At 37.8% G+C, this 19316-nt stretch overlaps 1 protein-coding gene across 1 annotated transcript in view; it reads left to right on the top strand.

Annotated features, from left to right (window-relative positions):
- Window positions 1-5536: 5536 nt before the first annotated feature.
- The window catches only part of MMP16 (matrix metallopeptidase 16), a 178005-nt gene continuing 164225 nt past the window's right edge, over window positions 5537-19316 (top strand). Inside the window, exon 1 of the mRNA XM_031590965.2 lies at window positions 5537-6422. Coding sequence (XP_031446825.1) covers window positions 6291-6422 — 132 coding nt within the window. The 5' untranslated portion in view covers window positions 5537-6290. The remainder of the gene's footprint in view (window positions 6423-19316) is intronic.

The following is a 19316-nucleotide window of genomic DNA, read 5'->3' as shown; positions in this document are numbered from 1 at the left end:
CAGTGTAATCTCTAAGAACTCCTTGCACCTTTCATCTCCAGTTTCTCTGACTCACCTATAGCTACTCTGCATTATTTATTTCTGTTGTGTTTGTCATGTTCCTTCCTTTGCTTTTAAAAGTATCAGTATTCTATACAGGAAACAAATGAAATAGATAATATAAATTGTTCGGATCTTACAACAATCACCAGACTGCCATTCTGACATTACTGTAAACTTGCTGAGTAATCAGCAGAACAGACCAAAAGATAGCTGGGCCACTCATATGCCTTTTAGGATGAAGTATGTATGTTGGGAAATTGCTGACTGACTTGATGCTTAAACAGCCTTCCTTGCCCTGGAGACTGAGCCAAAAATCAGAAAGCATGGAGAGAATGCATTAAGACTGTGAGGGAAAACAGCAGCATGAAAGCTGTTATAAAGTAGAGAAAATAAAGTTTGACACGAAAACTTACATAAAGCAAATAAATAAGGAGCTGGCTGCTTTGGTGCATTTTTCAGATACACTGTTCACAAAGCCCACACTAACTCACATTACTAAAAATGCTTTCATGAAGATTTTATTATTGAAAAAAAGATTACTTTTATTGTTATTGTGTAGTTCATGATGTTTTTCTTAGAAGAGTCATTTTTCTTTAACACTATCTTCTTTGTCTTTAAAATGTCTTTCTCTCAGTCTTCAGCTGCAGGATTATATGTTCTAAACCTATTTCTCTTGGTGATCTCTTCTACTTTCAAGAGATTAGGAGACGCTGCTTTAGTTGCTGAAATTGATGTCACCACACAGAGCAAAATAACTGAAGGCCTGACAAATGCCTCACAAAAGAGATTTGACACTTAAAATAGCTCCCTGACACAGGGAAACCACGTTGCAGACTAGTTTACTATGCTTAGGTTAGATGAACTTGCTTTGTAACTCGCTGAACAAGCACCAGGATAACCTAATCTGATTTGACTCTGCTTTGCGCTTACAGTTGGACCTGATTACTTATAGAGGCCTTCTTAAACCTAAATTATTCCATGACATTATGATCCTATTAAAATTAGAATTCCAACTTATGGTTATACTATTTTTCTACGTTCAGACTTCTTTCCTCTCTGACTTCACTGGCTCTTGGTGGAAACTTGCAGCCAACATATCCTGAATTACTACTGAATTTTATGATTTTAGGAATTTTCCTTTTGATTATATAGCAATTATGCATGAAATTTCACAATTTTGTTTTCTCCTGTCTTTACTCAACTTCTTCATAAAAGTCATGAGTGGAACTGTAAGACAACATAGCAAAGTGAACTGGCAATATAAGACAGTTCTACTTTCAGACTATACAGCCTTATGCCTACAATGAAACTTGTGCATATAAAGAACCATAGCAATCTGAACACAAGGCAATGCAAGCATGGTCCATGCAGCAATACATATTAAATGCAATAAGCTTGTTGCCTTCATGTACTGGAGGATCTTTCAAATAGTCAAGATCTATCTATGAATAGCTTATTCCATATAAAAAAGTCCAGGTGTTTAGAAAATCTTTTCCAATCTTATCCATGAGGGTGGATAGTGATAGGAGAAGGGGGAATGGTTTTAAACTAAGACAGGGATGTTTAGGTTGGATATTAGGAGGAAGTTTTTCACTCAGAGGATGGTGACACACTGGAACAGGTTGCCCTGGAGGCATTCAAGGCCAGGCTGGATGTGGCTCTGGGCAGCCTGGTCTGGTGGTTGGCGACCCTGCACATCTCAGGGGTGGTTGAAACTAGATGATCTTTGAGGTCCTTTCAACCCATGCCATTCTATGATCATTCTATGATAATCTAGCCCTAGATATAGCAGTCTATAGATATGCAAGATGCGTGATCTCTACCTCAGTTGTTGCAGTCCATTATATGTTGCAACGAAACTACTATTTAAAAAAATTCCAGTTTGTACTACCAGTAGCTAAGCACCACAAAATGCAGAAAGGTTGTCATGTATTATTTGATTTTAAGTTATCATATGAATTTCTATTCAGAATTGGATATACAATAAAGCAAAAGATTTTTGCCCTGTGTTCAGGGTTGGATATGAGAGTGTCTAATGATGCCTATGCCTGCTTCTAGTAATCACTCTATCCATTGTGAAGCTGTGACTATAGTTATCCGTAAAAGATATAATTTATAGAGTCAAAGAAACTGACCTAGTAAATGAGCTGGCTGGGAGCAAAGGAAAAAGATCTTGTCTTTCAAAATGGCTAAAAGCTATAGAAATAAATGAACTATCACTTAGAACTGTTTTCAGCTTTTTAGTTCTGCTGTATATTTCAACAAATAGCTCAAATTTCCTTACAGTTGCATTTTTCTCCTCCCTTTCTTTTGTTTTTTCTTTCATCTTTGTTGCTCTTTTCTGCCTTTTCTTCAATTTCTCGCATTCTCCCATATACAGATATCTATAAACAAGATCTCTGTATGTCATTTTAAAATACTTTTATCTCTCTCAACCTTCTTGAATGACCAAGAGGCTCTGATACTACTCCTGTATATTCCTGCCCACAGCTTTCTCATAAATATTCAGGAGTCTTTCCTGTCACTGCTCGTGTTTCTTCCCTCCTGAATGATATTTTTCACTTCGAAGATATTCTTTGTCCTTCATATACCTCTTTCTGTGGCACTCAAATCCACACTTTGCTGCTCTTGTTCCTTGTCAATCTCTTTCTTTACCTCTGTGGTCCCTCTGTCTTTCTCACATGCACACACACACGAATACTTGTGTGGTTTTGTTCTCCGTTGTTCTATTCATACCATTGTTTCTTTCCTCTCCAAATGGATACAGTGTAAAGGAAGGAGGTAGTCATATTCAAGGCCCCATGCTTTTCACAACGAATAGTCACAGTGGTACTGACAGGGAAGATGAATGAAATTCCAGTAAAAGAATGTATCTATTTCTATTTCAATTTCCAATATTGCGCTAACAGCAAACCCTTGAAAATACAGCAGCAAATACAGATCTAGCTCTTGCTGAAAGTGCAAACAAGAAGGTCCCTTAGGAGAAGAGGGAAAATAAAATGGACAGTATAAGCATCTCTTTTCAACTAGTTACTAATTCATAGAGTAAATAATTATCAGTTATTGATTCACACAGTAATACCTGAGGAATAAACAATTATTAATTCACAGAGTAAGAAAAGAAACAAAACTACTGGACCAATCAAACTACTGGTTTATTTTCTTTTCTTACTCTGAACAAAAGAAAAAATTACTACATCACATAATTCAATATATTGCAAATCCACTACATTGAGAATAGGAGATATAGATATAATATTCTTGCTTATCAAACCTCTGAATTACAAATATTTCACATTCATACCACTGGGTTTCTAGTTCCAAATGCTACTACCTATGTATTTTAGAAAGTTTTATCTAACACTGAATTTGAACTTCCAGGATAATTTAGTTGCTTTTTTTTTGTTTGTTTGTTTCCTTCATCCTAAATATATAAATAATTAAAATTTTTGTCCTTCTCACAGCAAGATTTTCCATACAGATAGACTCTTTATCCTAGGTTTTCTCAGACTAAAGAAATGGTATTATTTCAAATATTCCACATCTCACTTTCTAAATGTTATTTTCCTTTGGCCTCTCTCTTGTTTGAAATCAACCACAGCTGGTTTCACCAGTCCCTAGCAGAAAAATCCCCTGAATCCCCTGTCTGGTCAGGACACTTAATAATATGCTCCACAATGAGGCTGCTGAGGCTGCATTGTCCTGTCTTTTTTTTTTTTTTCCCAATTGTAACATGTTGCTGACTCATATTTATGGTCCATTACATCCTTCAGATTCTTTTCTGATGTGATTCAGTTTTACCAGTATCATACTTTCTGATTTTTCTTCCCAAACTTAATTTGCATTTGTCAGTATGAAGTTTCTTCCTGATGTGTTCAAGACATTAATTTGTCAGGATCATTTCGATTTCCGATACTGGCCACTAAGTGCCAAGAGGTCCTTCTAGCTCATTTCCAGTTTTCTGTTTCATGATTTCATCACCTACTTCACTGATAATCTGAAGAACAGACATCTTTCAGATCAGGGTCTGGTGGATGAAAGCTGGACATGAGCCAGCAGTGTGCGTTTGTAGCCTGGAAAGCCAACTGTATCCTGGGCTGCATCAAAAGAGAGGTGGCAAGCACGGAGGGGGAGGTGATTTACTCTCCTTATGAGGCCCCATCTGGAGTGCTCTTGGCAGGTCTAGGCCCTCCAATACAAGAAGGATGCAAAGCTGCTGGAGTGGGTCCAGAGGAGGGCAACAAAGATGACTGGATGATTTCTCAAAGATGACTTCTCTTGTATGAAGAAAGGTTAAGGGAGTTGAGCTTGTTCAGCCTGGAGGAGGCTCTGGGGAGACCTTGTAATTTTCCAGTACTTGAAAAAAACTTATGAGCAGAAGGAGGACCAATTTTTCACATGGTCTAATAGTGAAAGGACAAGGGGAAATGGCTTTAAAATAAAAGTAAAGTAAACTAAAAGAGAGGAAATCTAGGTTGGATATTTGAAGAAATTATTTACTTAGAGGGTGGTGAGGCATGAGCATAGGCTGCCCAGAGATGTTAGAGATGCCTCATCCTCAGAAGATGGGCCAGGTTGGATGGAGCCCTGGGCAGCCTGATCTGGTGAGTAGCAACTCTGTCCACGATATAGGGTTGGAGCTGGATGGTCTTTAAGGCCCCTTCCAAACTAAGCCATTTTGTGTTTCTGTGATCAAGTAATTAACATGAAAAAAGTATGCCCCTTAAGGAATTTCACTTAAGTCTCATTACTTTTGGCTAGGCAGAACATGACTTCTGCAAAGATAACTGGCATTTCAAGATACCAAAATATTGAGAAACTACTATGTCCCCACATCCTGCTATTGGGTACTATCAACATTCTATACATTTAACTTGCATGTGGTTTAGTTCTGCCATTAACCTCAACTATCCGTAAAAGAACATTTGTCTGTAGTGACATCTTCCATCTCCGAGTTGTTTCATATCATGACTTAGTAAGTATTTTTTGTAACTGTTTTGTAGGTTTTCAAATCTTGGAATCTTTTAAACTTTTTTTTTTTTTTTTTTTTTTTTTTTTTTTTTTTTTTTTATGTCAATACATATGTGAACAAGATGTGTTACTGAAATAATTTGTCTCACTAACACTGAGCACTATTCCACCTTTTTTTTCTGGAAAGCCCTGTTATCAAACTATCAAAGGGCTCCATAAAATGTCCCGTTAACCATAAAAATCACAACAGATGTTTATCTACCTGGAGCGGAAAGCGTTTTTGTTTCCCCTTACATACACGATTCTCTATTTGTGCTCGTTAAAATAGATTTCCAGTTATCTCAACGCACAGATTGTTTTGACTGACTCGCTTATATCACTTTAAGCGCACCATCATTATTCCACCTTCGCTAAACTTTGCCAGTAGCGATTCTGCACGTTTCTCCGAGTCACGGAGAGCACAAATCACCGGGCCCAGCGCTGCCCCGCTCCTCGGGGCGGGCTCAGGGGCACCTGGAAGCCGTTCGTGCGGCTGCTTCGGTGCGTTCCGTGAGGAGAATCGCGCGCTCCTCCCGGAACGCTGGCAGCGACGAAAAACGACCAAGCGAGCCTAAGCCGCGCACAGGCAGCGCGGCAGGGCCGCCTGGCGGACCCACTGCCTTTAAGGTGCCTGCCAAGAGGCCGGCGAGGCGGAGCCACGGATATGGCGGCTGAACGCTCTGGAGAGGAGGGGAGAGCCGAGCCGAGCCGAGCCGAGCCGAGCCGAGCCGAGCCGAGCCGAGCCGAGCCGAGCCGAGCCGAGCCGAGCCGAGCCGAGCCGAGCCGAGCCGGCGACTGGCTGGCCAGCAAGCCAGCCCGGCCTTCCCCGTGAGGAAGCAGAGTGGGAGGAGGCTGAAGAGGAGGAGGAGCAGGAGGAGCAGCAGCAGCAACAGCAGGAGGAGGAGGAGAAGAAGGAGGAGGAGGAGGAGGTGGAGGAGGGAGGGCACGGGAGGCGGATGCTGCTGCTGGGCAGAGGAGCCGTGTAGGAGCTGCGGCTGCATTCGGACGCCACATTCCCTCCTGACGGGACTGGCGGTGAGGATGAGCGAGAGCTGAGCCCGCTGTCGCCGCCCGATCTGGGAAGTGTCTGGTCCTCCTCCTCCTCCTCCTCCCCTGTTGTGGGTGAACCTGCGCTACGGGCTCCTCACGGACACGGGAGGGGGCTGGTTTGTTTGTGTGTCTGTTTAAGGGAAAGAGAGAGAGAGAGAGACCTTCCATCCATTGAAGCACAGTTCACTATGATCGTACTCGCACTCAGCACTGGAAGCCGGTTGGATTTCGTGTCTCAATCCAGGGTGTTATTCTTGCAAACCTGCCTTTGGATTTTATGTGCTACAGTGTGCAAAGCGGAGCAGTATTTCAATGTGGAGGTAAGAGCAGCCGTGTGCGTGTGTGCGAGCGTGCGCTTCCTCCTCTCCCTTTCCCCCATCCCTTTTCCGTATCCCCTAAATGAAATAAAGCAGCCAGCCATGTCAGCCAGCATCCAGGGCACACGGCCGTGCTGGCTTCCCTTCCCGCAGCCGGCAGCGCGCTCCCTCCCCGCCCGAGGGATGCGTTTCGGAGGGAGATCCCTCCCTGCCCTGCCGCCCTGCTCTCCCCCGTGAGAGACGGGAAGCCTCAGCCGGGGCACTGGGAGGAACTGGGGAGCAGCTCGGGGAAGTCTCAGGGGCGCAGGATACCGCTGTAGTGCTGAGTTTTCCCCACCCTTCTTTCTTTCTTTCTCTCTTTCTTATTTCTGAAAGAAGAATGAATGGAAGAAATTGTTATGAGGACAGGAGGAAAGAAACTTGAGATTGTGGGCACGTTTCTTTGTGGTCAAGTATTCGGCAAAATAAGAGCATTTCCCGTTTAAATCTAACACAAAGAGTTGCCACTAGAAACGGTGAAACAAATGGCATAAAGGTGCAACTAACACAAAAGTTTGAGGGTATGGAGGACCAGGAAATACAATGCTTTCTAAGTGAAAAAGCAAATGAGAATATAGGGAACCTAGATGGGGCAGACCCTAAGAGTTTAGAGGCACAGTGTGAATTCAGTGAACATCCGTTTCCAGTCACTCTTCTGCCCAGTCCCAGTTTTCCAATTTGTTTTTTTTTTTTTACATAATTGGACTCATTAAATAATGATCTTTTGCTGTCTTTATCTTATTAGCACATCTTCTTCTTTCCCTTTTTATATCCTTTCTGTCACGCATTCTGTTGTGAGCCCTTCTTCCTCATCTTTCTCAATGTGATGTGTTTCTCTCTTTCCCCAGCTATTCTGTTTCATCTTTCTCGTTATGTGTTTCTCTACATGTGCTCTTTCAACTTCATGTGCATTTTATCACTTGTCTCTTAGATCTGTTTTCCTTCTCTTATTTCTGTCCTGCCAACCCCACTCCAAACTTTCTGCTGCGCCCATACATCACCCTTACCCATTCCTGTTTCTTGTCTCTCTCATCTGATGTTTTCACAATGCTTTCTCTCCCAGAAATGAAGCCTGTGCCTTTTTTAATGTCTCACACGTATGCACACTGGTTTGCTTTATGTTGAGCTCTTTTCTCACTCAGTGACACTCATTCTTGCTACTGTGGCAAATCTCATTCCTGCAGATGCTTCTCTGTGCCTTTCAGTCTGAAATCTTTACCTCTCCCTCTGCCTCATATACAATCACCTCAGACGTAACAAAAATCACTTTTTCTTTCCTTCTCTTCTTTCATTCCAGACTTTCCCTCTATGCAGATATTTTCCTATGCCACGTACAGTCCTCCTGCTTAATAACACACAACCTCAGCTTGCCTCTAGAAAGTATAGTCATTTACTCCATCATTAAGATCTCTCCTAATCATAAATCCTGCCCTTTTTTAGCCTGCCATCTACACTCTAGTCACTCTTTCTCATTTCTTATCACAAATAAATGCACATCTCTGCTTCTGTTTCGTTGTAAGCTCTTCAGGGCAGGACTTCTTATAGGTTTATGAAGTTTGTAGTGTGCTGAGTTGGGTCTGAAGTCCACTTGCGAGACTGTTAACGATATAAATATGGAAGTTGCAAATTTCATGGTGTGCGGTAGGGTTTTATCCTTTTGCTCCTGTCCTCAGCTGCCGCCTTTACTGATGGGCAGAGGGAAGCCGCGTGGAAGAGAGGAAGTTGCTCCCTGTAGCTTCCCCAGGCTTCACAGGCTGGCCCCCTGCAGGGTATAGGGAAGAAATTCCAGCAACAGAACTTTCTCCTCCCACAGTAGTCTGCTTTGCTGGCATCTGGCTCTGCTGGAGAGACGGGCAGCAGATGGAGCTAGTGTGGGAGGAGAAAAAGATTGGTTTAGTCAAGTGGAATAGGAACAGGAGGCCAACTCCAGTCAGAGGGAGGTTTTGTGAGGAAAGAAGGGAAACGGTTTCATTTTTGCCACCTCTTCCATATGGAAAACAGCACATTTTGAGGATGAAAGACAATACCAAGACTAAGAAACACTGTTGAGTGGAATGAAGTAGTCTGTGTAATGAGAGCATATATTTCTTCTGTTTGAAATATGCCTCTTGCTTCATATGTCAGCTCTCCTGTTGTTTTTTTTTTTCTTTTTTTTTTTTTCATATTACAGCCTTTGATCCACAGGTTGTTGGTAGCCAGAAAAGTATTCTGGTTCTGGGGAATTTCTCTAGTATTCAGGAGTCATTCTAATGTGGGACTCCTCCCTAGGCCACTGTTTTTAACCACTCTCTGTGACATAATCCTGTCTAGACAGTCTTGAGATTTGCCCCAGGACAACCATTCTCATGTTTAAACTGTTTGGATAGCACTGAAAATGCAAATTTGTTTGTTGAGAACAGAGAAACTACTAAAAACATGGGAAATTTGAGGCAAAAGTGTTGGCACTAGCGATGTATGTATTGTACAATGCTCTCTGTCAGCACAAGTGCAATATTATTTGATAGTACATTGTGTAAATGTATGACAAACGTTTCTTATGGCAACAAGAATAAACACACAAAGTAGAGTTCATGATAGAAGTGATGTGTATTTAGATGAATTAAATGTTGCTGAACAAATACTTAGAATGGTTGGAGAGGGGATTTTATTATTTCCTGTTTCTAAATACAGTACAAACAATACCTGTTGAACATTATAAAATGCAGAGTCCTTTATTTCCTCTTGCTGTTCTGTCTCAGTTAATCCGTATTCCTGATTGAAAAGAAACATTTGTGAAGCAGTTTTGAGTTTTTATTTCAGTGCAGGTTTGTTGGGCTATGAGCCAGAGCAATTCTTAGGAGATTCTACTGCTGCTCAAAGATATTGCATAAAAATGTCTTTTAAAAGGAAAGCACAAAGCTCACGTTTACAAGTTTGTGTGAACATTGCTAATCTTTCTTTGTAATTTTATTGTGTCTCTGTAAAATTTCTTTTAACCGAACATCTACGTGGATGAAGTCCTCAAGCTTTCACTGATAGCTGCATTATCAATTTTGAAATGTGTTCAACTATGTAGTATTCATAAATGTGATAGACATGGCTAAGTAGGAATCGGGCCATGGAGTACGGGACTTGGGAGGGGCACACTTACAATGAGAGACTGTGGTAAAGCTGAATGAGAGGTGATTGTGAATGGATAGCTCAAGTGATCATGATGAAGCTTAAGATTTGCATACTCTTATTTGTTGAAGGATTTTAGCATTAATTTTCAAAGTTCACTGTTTGCCCTTGGCAAGTTGATAAAATGTGTCTTTTGATGTCATGACAGAAAATGAGTATGTTGTTAGCTCCCTATCCTCAGTGCTGAACTATTGCTCCAAAACCATAACATCAGTGAGTAATTGCAGTAATGGAAGAATATGTCTATGGATGTAAAGTTTTTTCTTTTTTCTGCTTTGTTAAACTATTTCCATACACTAACAGGAGAAAATATCCATCAGTGAGATAGTGAATGGAATAATAGTTATTAAAACAAACATTTAAATCATAAAGTTGAAACAAGTGAGCACAAGATAGTTTGTTGCTGTAATCTGATAGATGGTGATATTCTGAGCCAGCTAAGGATTTTTTTTCTCTGAGTTTCTCTCTGTAGTATTAATAACTTGTGCTGTTCAGTGATAATGCCTTTGTGTGCTACTGGGAGTGTCAACATATGATCTTTCACTGTATAGATATTTTTATGTTTTCCTAAAGCCAACATTGTTGTACTATTTGATAATACTAATATTAACCTAAGAGTTCATTTTTTGACTATTAAATATTTAATACAAAAGTTAGAAAGCAATGTTACCATAAATAAAGGGAAAAATGGTTACTGAAACAATAATGTCTTGGTCATAAGTTATCATGAATCTAGAATAAGATTCATATTGGGTTATAATACTGGGTATTCTTATTCATGAGAGCAACTGTATCAGCTGGGTGTGTGCACAAAGCCTGTTGAATAAAGAAGTGTATTTAGAATCAGAACGAATTTCATTCACCGTGTCTGTGATTTGGTAAACACTACAAAGTGTGCTTCATCATCTCTCTTCTTAAGTAGACAGTTAAACTATTTTTTTTCTTCTAATGCAGAATATATAGAGTTGAATCCTTAGGGGAGATCTTAAAATGAATCTTATTTTAGTGTGAACAGTTATTTAAAGCTATGAACTCTTTTACTTCCTCCTATTTTCAGAGTTGTAACAAATTACATGCTGTGAAACAGTACAGTAGAATCAAAACCTCAGGAAAATGCTGTTGATTTCCTCCATGGCAATAAGTAGCTGAGAACCCCATTGTTTTCATTATTAATAAACTTTACATTTAGCATCCAGCTCCTCCTGAGTGGTAATGCATGACCTTTTCTTCCATAAGCTCTGGTCTTTTAAGCTTGAAAACAGTACAGTTCTTCAGCTGGAAATTGAAAAGGAATAAACTTCAAATATCACCTTGACACACTTGTAAGCTAGTGGCCTTGGTTAACAGGTTTGCAAACACAACACAAAACCTGTTAAAATGCAAGCTCAAGAATTAATATGGAGAAGCAATTAAGGTAGTTTTGATTTAAATTGTGCCATCTGTCCTAACAAGGATCTTCTGTATTCTTTTTAGATGCAAACAATATGTGTGATTTTCAGTTTAGTTCTGAGTCTTGCCATTGAGTGCTTTTCTACTACAAAAGGCAATAGCTACTGTATGAAAAGCAGACTCTCATTTGATATTCAGAAATATATGTGGAGACTACTAATTAGCAGAATACGTTCTCTACTATAATTTAAACAATTTATTGTTGCAAAAATTGCAGTAGTTCAATGTTTTGCTATGAAATATGAGATATTTTATGTTTAGAAGGTTACAGGTAACATTACAAATTCTTTAGCCTGTGTTTTCTTAAAATACAGTTTGAAAAAATGGTCCCCATTCCAAAGAGTTTACCATTGACCTAGTATGTTATACCTTAGATGCAAGGCAGATTTTTTTTATAACTCTGGTTCCTCTTATATTCCTATTGCAAATTTCTGGCTTCTTAGTGTTTGAGCATCACAGCTATTAGTGATTCTCAATTTTACTAAAGAAATAAAACAGATAAACAAAAAGATTTATGTAATTGCCTTATGTAGTGCAAAGTAAACCTGCCAAAACATGTATTTCTAATGTTTTCTTACATGAGATCATACTAAAATAAAGATGGACTTCATTAGCCCACCAGAAAGCCCTGAACAAGCCCAAGCATTTTGCTCTTCCATTACTTAGAAGACATCTTACAGTAAAACAGTGTAAATTTGCCTTCCCATTCATTGCTTCTTCAGAGTGGTTATACCATCTTCTTTAACTGATTTAAGATTTACGCTGCTCTTTGTCAGTTTTATTTGAGTCCATCTGAAAGGTCAGTGCATGCTCTAGGCACCTCTCCTTATGTACTCAGCAGGACTGAATTGAACAATTTGTATAGAGAGAATGTGGTATCATACAGATTAAAAAAAAAATTTCAAACTGCATTTGGTCTCAGTATTTTAAAGTCTGTCTCATCCTTCTGCTTTCCTGCATGACTGTGGAACTAAAACCCAAAGGGCTTCATGTTGCTACTTTCTGAGGATCTTTAAAGCAACAATATAAGTTTTTAAATTACACCCATTAAATTGTTCGAGGCTTCTCACCTTCCTGTTCCAGATTTCAGCTTATTGTCTAGCCTGTTTGCTGTCCTCAAACCACAGTACTGACCATAATCTGAAGGAGCAGGTTGAATCTGTTTAATTTGTTAACTGTGATATGTCAAATGACAGATTTAGTTCCATTTTGTATGAGGACAACCAGGATTAGTGCTGCAAACGTGATTTTACTTGGCACAGAAAGGGATTTGAAAAATAATTATGATTAGAGCTTTATCTTTTAAAGAGAGGTCACGCTATTTGGAACCTTTATTTATTGGTTGCCTGGCAACTGTTCATTCATGTTCCTGCTTATCATCATTCATTATAAGCATCTTTGTTGTACAGTAAGAGCAATTAAGTGGTAACAACTTATTTCTGTGATGAATTAAAACTGACAGAAATTACAGGAAAAGAAAAATAGTATTTCTGTAGTTTTGCTTATTAACTGCAACTGCTGGTATAATGTTTATATATTAACAACTGTTTTATACCAACTGAGGAGTTATCTGCACTTGAGCTGTGATTGTAATACTCCTAGTATACCTTCTGAGGTATTACAGCACATAATTGACTTTGGGGCTTGGACACGTGTTTTTGTCATGCTTAAAATCTATTAATTTCAGGATCAGGACTTCAGGGTATGAGGAAACTTATCTCCTGTTAATTCTACTGCACAGCATTAGGCAGTCTAAACCAAAGTGTTGAGGCTTGAACCCAGCACTTGAAAAGGGGTTGAAAAATCAGAGATTAAAATATGCTATGTTGGGGCATGCTGAAGCAATAAGCCCCAACAATTCTATAGAACATTAAAGTCACTTCCTGCTTTCTCTCTATAGAAAACAATAGTTTTTATTACACTGTGTGAAAACACATTCATAAAGCATATGATTTGATGATTGTTTCGTGACTCTAGATGACAAATATTTTGCCTTTTTTGTTAGTTCTTGATTGATCATATTTTGATTGACCCTTGTGTGGAATAGCTTTGCAGAATGGAGCAGCTGTGCAGTAGCTTATTCAAAGAAGATGTCTCTTTGAGAGCAGTACTGGGACAATTTCCCTGTGGTAGCATCTTGAGAGAATGTCTGTCATTCTGGTGTAGAAGGTGATTTGTCTGTTGCTACTGCTTGGTCTGGAAGTGGCTTTGCTTCTCCCTCTGGGACTGGTGCCTTCACTTTGAGTCTCTAATTGTATTGACTCACCAGTACTGTTCATACCAGGCTGTGCTTATGGGGGACAAAGTAACTGCTTGAAGACAAATCGGTATGGATTTTCATCAGCTTTTCTTGCTCACATAACATCTGTATTACATGAAGTTGATGTTCGGCATTTTTACATTTGAGAAACAATTGAACTGTTTTTGTAGTTGTATAGATCATTTGGAAAGAAATGCTAAGCTCAGAATCTTTTTTATTGTATTTTTCCAAATGATCTTGTAGAGACACAGTTCTTTTATTTCATTGATCCATTTGTTTTTGCTGACAAGTCTCCACTTACATGTGTGAAATACAGGCTAGCAAGGGGGGAGACTTCCTTTTTCAGAAAGTTATCAGCTTGAAGGCAGAGGGAAAATAGATAGCAAAACATAAGAACAAACATCCTTTTCACTGGGAAGGGGCATGCTTCCTTTAAATGTGACAATAGATTTTTATGAAACTCACCAAAGAGGAAATTGCTTCCTTCTTGTGCTGTATCCGGATCTGAAGGTGATGATCCTGTCAGATTTTTTGTTCTTACCTCAGACTTTGGTTGTGTGATGTCCTTCTAGGAAATTGCTTTGACCCACTGTCTTGACAGAGCAACTGACAGATTCTGTTTCCCTATATACTGTGTTTTACACGCTGTGCAGAATAGTAGCAATGTATTTAATTACAAATTAAATAAATGATCTGTCTTCCACACATTAAGGTTAATTATTATTGCTAGCAATAATAGATTTATATAGCTTAATTTACAGCATGATTTTGATCTTGGCAAGTGAGACTTTTTTCTCATTGACTCTACATATATGTAATCATGTATATGTTTAGATATCTATATATAAAAATAAAAAAAAAAACAACTGTATTACATTTAAAAAAAATTACTTAATCATGAAGTGCTGGCTTCTGACACTTCTATCCTTCCCCACTTATACAGTATGTCATCCTTGGAAATGTTTTCATTATCTCTATCTGTGTTGTATTTCTAATATGTAGGAAAAATATGATGATTGAGGCACTGTATTGGGAGGTTGCAGATCTGAGTTGTGTGTCCAGTTCAATTATGAGTCCTCATATTGATAACAAGGTTGTCAATATTGATAGCAAGAGCTATCATCTTTTTAACTTAGCTTCCACAAATTTGCATTAAAGTAATTGAAGAGTATTTCCTGTCTTTTCCAATACATGGCAAGAACAATAGAAGAGAAGTGATGCTAAAGAGACGCAAATGCTTCTTCATCATTCATTTGCCTTAGGGCAGTTTTGTTTCTTTCATTAAAAACAAAACAAAAAAGAAATAGTAAGGAAATAACATAAAAAATACGTACAGTATTTCAGTTTGGTTATCTGTGTTATAATGAAGTAATGAGGATGTTCAAGAAAAAAAAGTACCAGAGCAGAAAAGGTAAAACAAACGTGTCCATAGTAACACTTTAAATCTTTTTTTTTTGCTTCCGTCTTAGGTTTCCTGTTTTTCTTTTTATTTCTTAATGTAAGTGCTACAACTTGATAGAGAATATAATTAGCAGATTTACATGGAAGATGAGATAAGACAGCTAAAGAATACAGTGTATCACATTATATTTCAGAAGGAAAATTTGAGTAAGAAATCTCCTGATACCCAAATATGAAATCAATTAGTCTGGTTCAAAATGTATTTAAATAATAAAATGGATTTCAGATCAAACTGTAAATGTTGCACAATGCAGAATTAAAAAGTTCTACTTTTTAAGCAAGTGAGCTACTAAATAATTACATTATTTTACAAACATTCATGTTATCTTGTCACCATGTTATCGAACCTTTTTTGTTTAATGCGTGTGGGCTTTTATGAAATGTAATAAAAGATTGGACTTTATCTGCTCTGTGTATTAATGTGTTTATTAGACACCACAAATAGGCAGACTTGCTGTTCACATACCTGTTACTAAATGGCTAATTGTGTAACATATGGCACTGGGGGAATAAAAAATTTGCTAGACTGACATATTAAGTATAGAATTGGAATCTGAATCTTCATTAGGGCACCTGCACCTCAAGTTATAAACTTATTTTCTTCCACTTTTCTCATAACTTTTCCTTGCTTCTTTCTTTCGTATCTCATTTTTGTTTGTTTGTTTTCATCTGTTTTTTTCAGCTTGCCTTTGTACATCCTGCTGCCAAGGAAAAACATCAGTCATTACCGAACCATAAAATCATTCATATTAGAGATGGAGAAAGACTTTTAAAGAGCCTATTTCTCTGCCGGTGCTGGATCGCTTACTATTGTATATTTGCTGGCGTTTTGTAAATCCAAGTTTTAAAATCTACATCGATGGGACTTGCAAAATTGAACTTGAAAAGACTCTGGTAAATGTACATTAGGGAAAACAAAACTAGAAGTGTTCCTTTCAGTAGACTTCTCTTTTTGCTACTGGCAACAATAGCTCAAAGTTGACTCCAGTTAGGAATACCACAGGACCTATAGAAGCTTCCTCTTTTTAGGTTAGCAACTAGAAGCCAGGCTATGTGTCCTAAGTCATTTCAGATAGCACTAGGCTCTCCTGTTTAGGTAACTGAATCCTATTCCAGATTTCAATGAAGGTGGAGATTGTCAAGGCACTTGTAGGTATGGGACTCTCTGAGGTATATGCTGTAATTCTAATGTTTTGATTTGGAGTTGAATTCCTTCTCTCTTCATAGGTACTTCTCATTAGGTGTCTAAGTACCTGGTGCTATTTACATTGTGTTGTCTACCTTGCTTGAGCTTTAGATAATGTTCCAGAGTAGCACAACTAGGGACATATTTATTGTTCTCTGGTAAATTAGATCCTCTCAAGTCACACTAGAAACTAGTATGTCTGGACAAAGCTAAGAACAGAACTGCACTGTCGTAGAGTACCCTCTCTCGCTCATGCCCCACACATCATTAAATACATTTATCACATAACACCAGAGGATAACACTTTCTTACCTCTTCAGATTTCATGTATTTTAAATATTTACAGATGGGAAGAACAAAGCGTTGCTCCAGTGACATCAAGGCAGTTTTGCCTTCAACATTAATGAGGCCAGTCCTGAGCCTGTTTAAATCAGTGTGCAACATGCTAATCTACAGAGGCACATTTTACAAACAGTGCTCATGACAGTTTTTTGATGCCTTTGCCTAAGTGATTTTAAAGGCTGTCCTTCCTTCTAAACACGCAAACCTCTAAACAGCTATTTTTTTGCCATTAAAGGGAGAGAACAGAATGTTTTTTTATAAAGAGTAATTAGAAAATGTATTTTAGAAGAATAAACTTCCTCAATGTCTATAGCCTGGTAGACAATCCTCCAAAAAATAAAAAATGAAAATGACATTTTATTAATTTGTCTGTGTAAGAGTCTTGGGTCCTAAAGAATAATTAGCTGATTACAAGTACTTCTGTTAATTTAATGGATTGATGTAATGGAAATTTGCATTTTTGTGTTAATGTTAAAATTTGCATGTCATCATAGTCGCATACGTTAATTCATTGATTTGTTTACACTATTTGCTGTAGGCCATCAGAACTGTGAAAGTGACTGGGTTAGAATAAGAGAATTGTTAGCCAGTTTATAGGTTTGCTTGTTTACTTCTTTGTACATTCAAAATTTCTAATACCTGAGTATGCTACCTGGTGTACAATTTCACTGAATTTTCTTCTATCATGAAATTATAGAGGTAATAATTCTACTGTTGATTCTTAGGCTTGCATTTGGGAAGGAAGAATGATTATATCTGCAATCTTCTATTCCTGAAGATCTTCCATTGTAATATTTAGTTCTACTCTATTGTTTTGCACTGACAGGCTCATTTAGAGAAAAAAACAGTATTTTCATTCCTTTGTGAATAATCCCATCATTTTTCCTGGCTGCTAGGAGAATTCACTTTTTGTCCCAGCTGTCAGATAAAGATAGAGTTATTGTTCTTCATGGATTAATTGCTTAGATGTCTTTTCCATTGAGATATTAGAGAATTTTTCTCTACATGCAAGATCTTTCTAAGGAGGTGATGTCAGTTTAAATTGGACCAAAAGAATTTAGATGTCAGTGGACATATATTCTTTCTTTAGTTTTGATTAAAACAAAGCAAAACCTCTGTTTCACTGTAAGAGTTTGAGTGGTTTTGTTGGTGTTGTTTGTTTTTGTGTGTGTGTGTTCTATAAATATTCCCTTCCCTCTATGAATTTTCAGCAGCCCAGGAAATGATTCTCAAGGTGAAAGCAAGCTTTAAAAATGTTAAAGCAATGTTTTTGGTGATATTTAGTAAAAGTTATGAGTGGTTGAGGGCAGGAGAGTCTTAGGCAACTGTAGCTGCTCTAGTGTTCCAACTCTAACACAATAAAGAAATTCATCATGCACATTAGTCTTAATAGGATAGCTAGAAAAGGGCAGATTGGGACTTTTAACTTTAAAATGTCCTACAAAGAATGCACTTTGTAGGTTTAAACTTGTTACATGTGTGGCTGAAAATTGTTTGGTGGTGTTTAATGAAATACAAATAAAATAATTAAAAATGATTTTTTATTTCCTTTGGAACAAAGAATTTGTAGAGGCATTGAAAGAAGTGAACAGCCTTCACACATATGTAGAAGAGTATAAATATGCTTAATATGCTTTTGCTGCGTGGTTTCTTTTTATAGAGCTCATACGTTATCCGTGTTTCAATGATAAGGAGAAACAGTTGAAAAACAGAAAGAAGGGAATCCACCCATATTTTCTTTATTTTCTTTTACTTGTAGCTGCTTCTTGTTTGCTTATTTACTTATTATCCTAATTGGATATGGATATGGATACTATATCAAGTGATCTTGACTGGAAAGTGTTGATGAGATTCACACTTAACAGAATCTGTCAGATTTTGCCATTAATTTTATTGGATCCAGTATTTTAATCCAAGCTGTTTGAAAAGCCCTGAATCACCCAACGTTTTAGTGGTGTCAGTGAGGTGTATATTTTTATACTGAATACCTAAGATGAATGTTGTTATTTAAATCCATAATCTCAGCCAATACATAAAGGTTAAAATTGGTACAAAAAGAAGTAGAGAGAAAATATCGCTGTGTGTGAACTGAATCATGTTATTAGAAGGAACTGTAATACCACTTAAAGAGAGACCACTATGAAAGAATTCCAGAAAGAATACTAGGGGAGAAAGGAAAAATAACTTGAGGAGGATTCTAAGCATTTAATGAAAGAGCTTGTATAGTCTAACTTATGTCATCAGCGGTAATGGACTGGATTCTTTTCTTGCCCTGTACTTTCAGTCTAACTGTAATTTTCCTTCTTCAGTGAAGCTGATGTCTCTACTGACAGCTATTAACTATAATGTTTATTCTTTCATATTAGTCTGTCTACTTTAAGAACTCAATAACTATCTCATTAAAACAAAATTCTGTATTGTATTGCATCAATTGACTTCTCCGCTTCATTGCTTTTGTCACTTAATACTATTCAGCCACCATATCTGAAAGTGTCTTTTTCCAATAACATTTAATTCAATGCTGCCAATTGTGACCCAGTGTGGTTAAATATCTTTTGAAATATTTTTGGTAGTCTTTTCTTGAGCTTTTTTGTGAACTTTTTCAAGATAATTTTTTATTTTCCTGAATTAATGACAGGAACTTCAGAAGAAGGAACAGAATTTTTTCAATATAGCCATTAAACTAAGTCTTCAAGAAACATGCCAAATGGTTAAGGTACCACCTATCTAAAATTCTAGTCACAATAATCACCTCATAGTGCTTTTCAGTTTGGATTGTCTTCAAAACATCATTTGCTTGTTTTTTTTTTCTACTGTTAAAACTTGCCACTTCAATAGGTCAAAGTGCTTCTAGCTGCTGCCAAGGACTTTTTCAAGGGGTTGTTGTGATGGGCATCAACATTTTACATTTTACCTAATACTGTTAAACTGTCTAAAAGTGGCTGGCTGACTGGCCTGATACAACAGTGTATGCTTGACCATGGAAGAAGCCTAACTTTGA

The sequence above is a fragment of the Phasianus colchicus genome, chromosome 3 (genome assembly GCF_987193195.1).
Source record: "Phasianus colchicus chromosome 3, bPhaCol1.hap1.1, whole genome shotgun sequence".
In the NCBI taxonomy this organism is placed as follows: Eukaryota; Metazoa; Chordata; class Aves; order Galliformes; family Phasianidae; genus Phasianus; species Phasianus colchicus.
The sequence above is the reverse complement of the archived record's forward strand: the minus strand, read 5'-3'. Positions and strand labels throughout refer to the sequence as shown.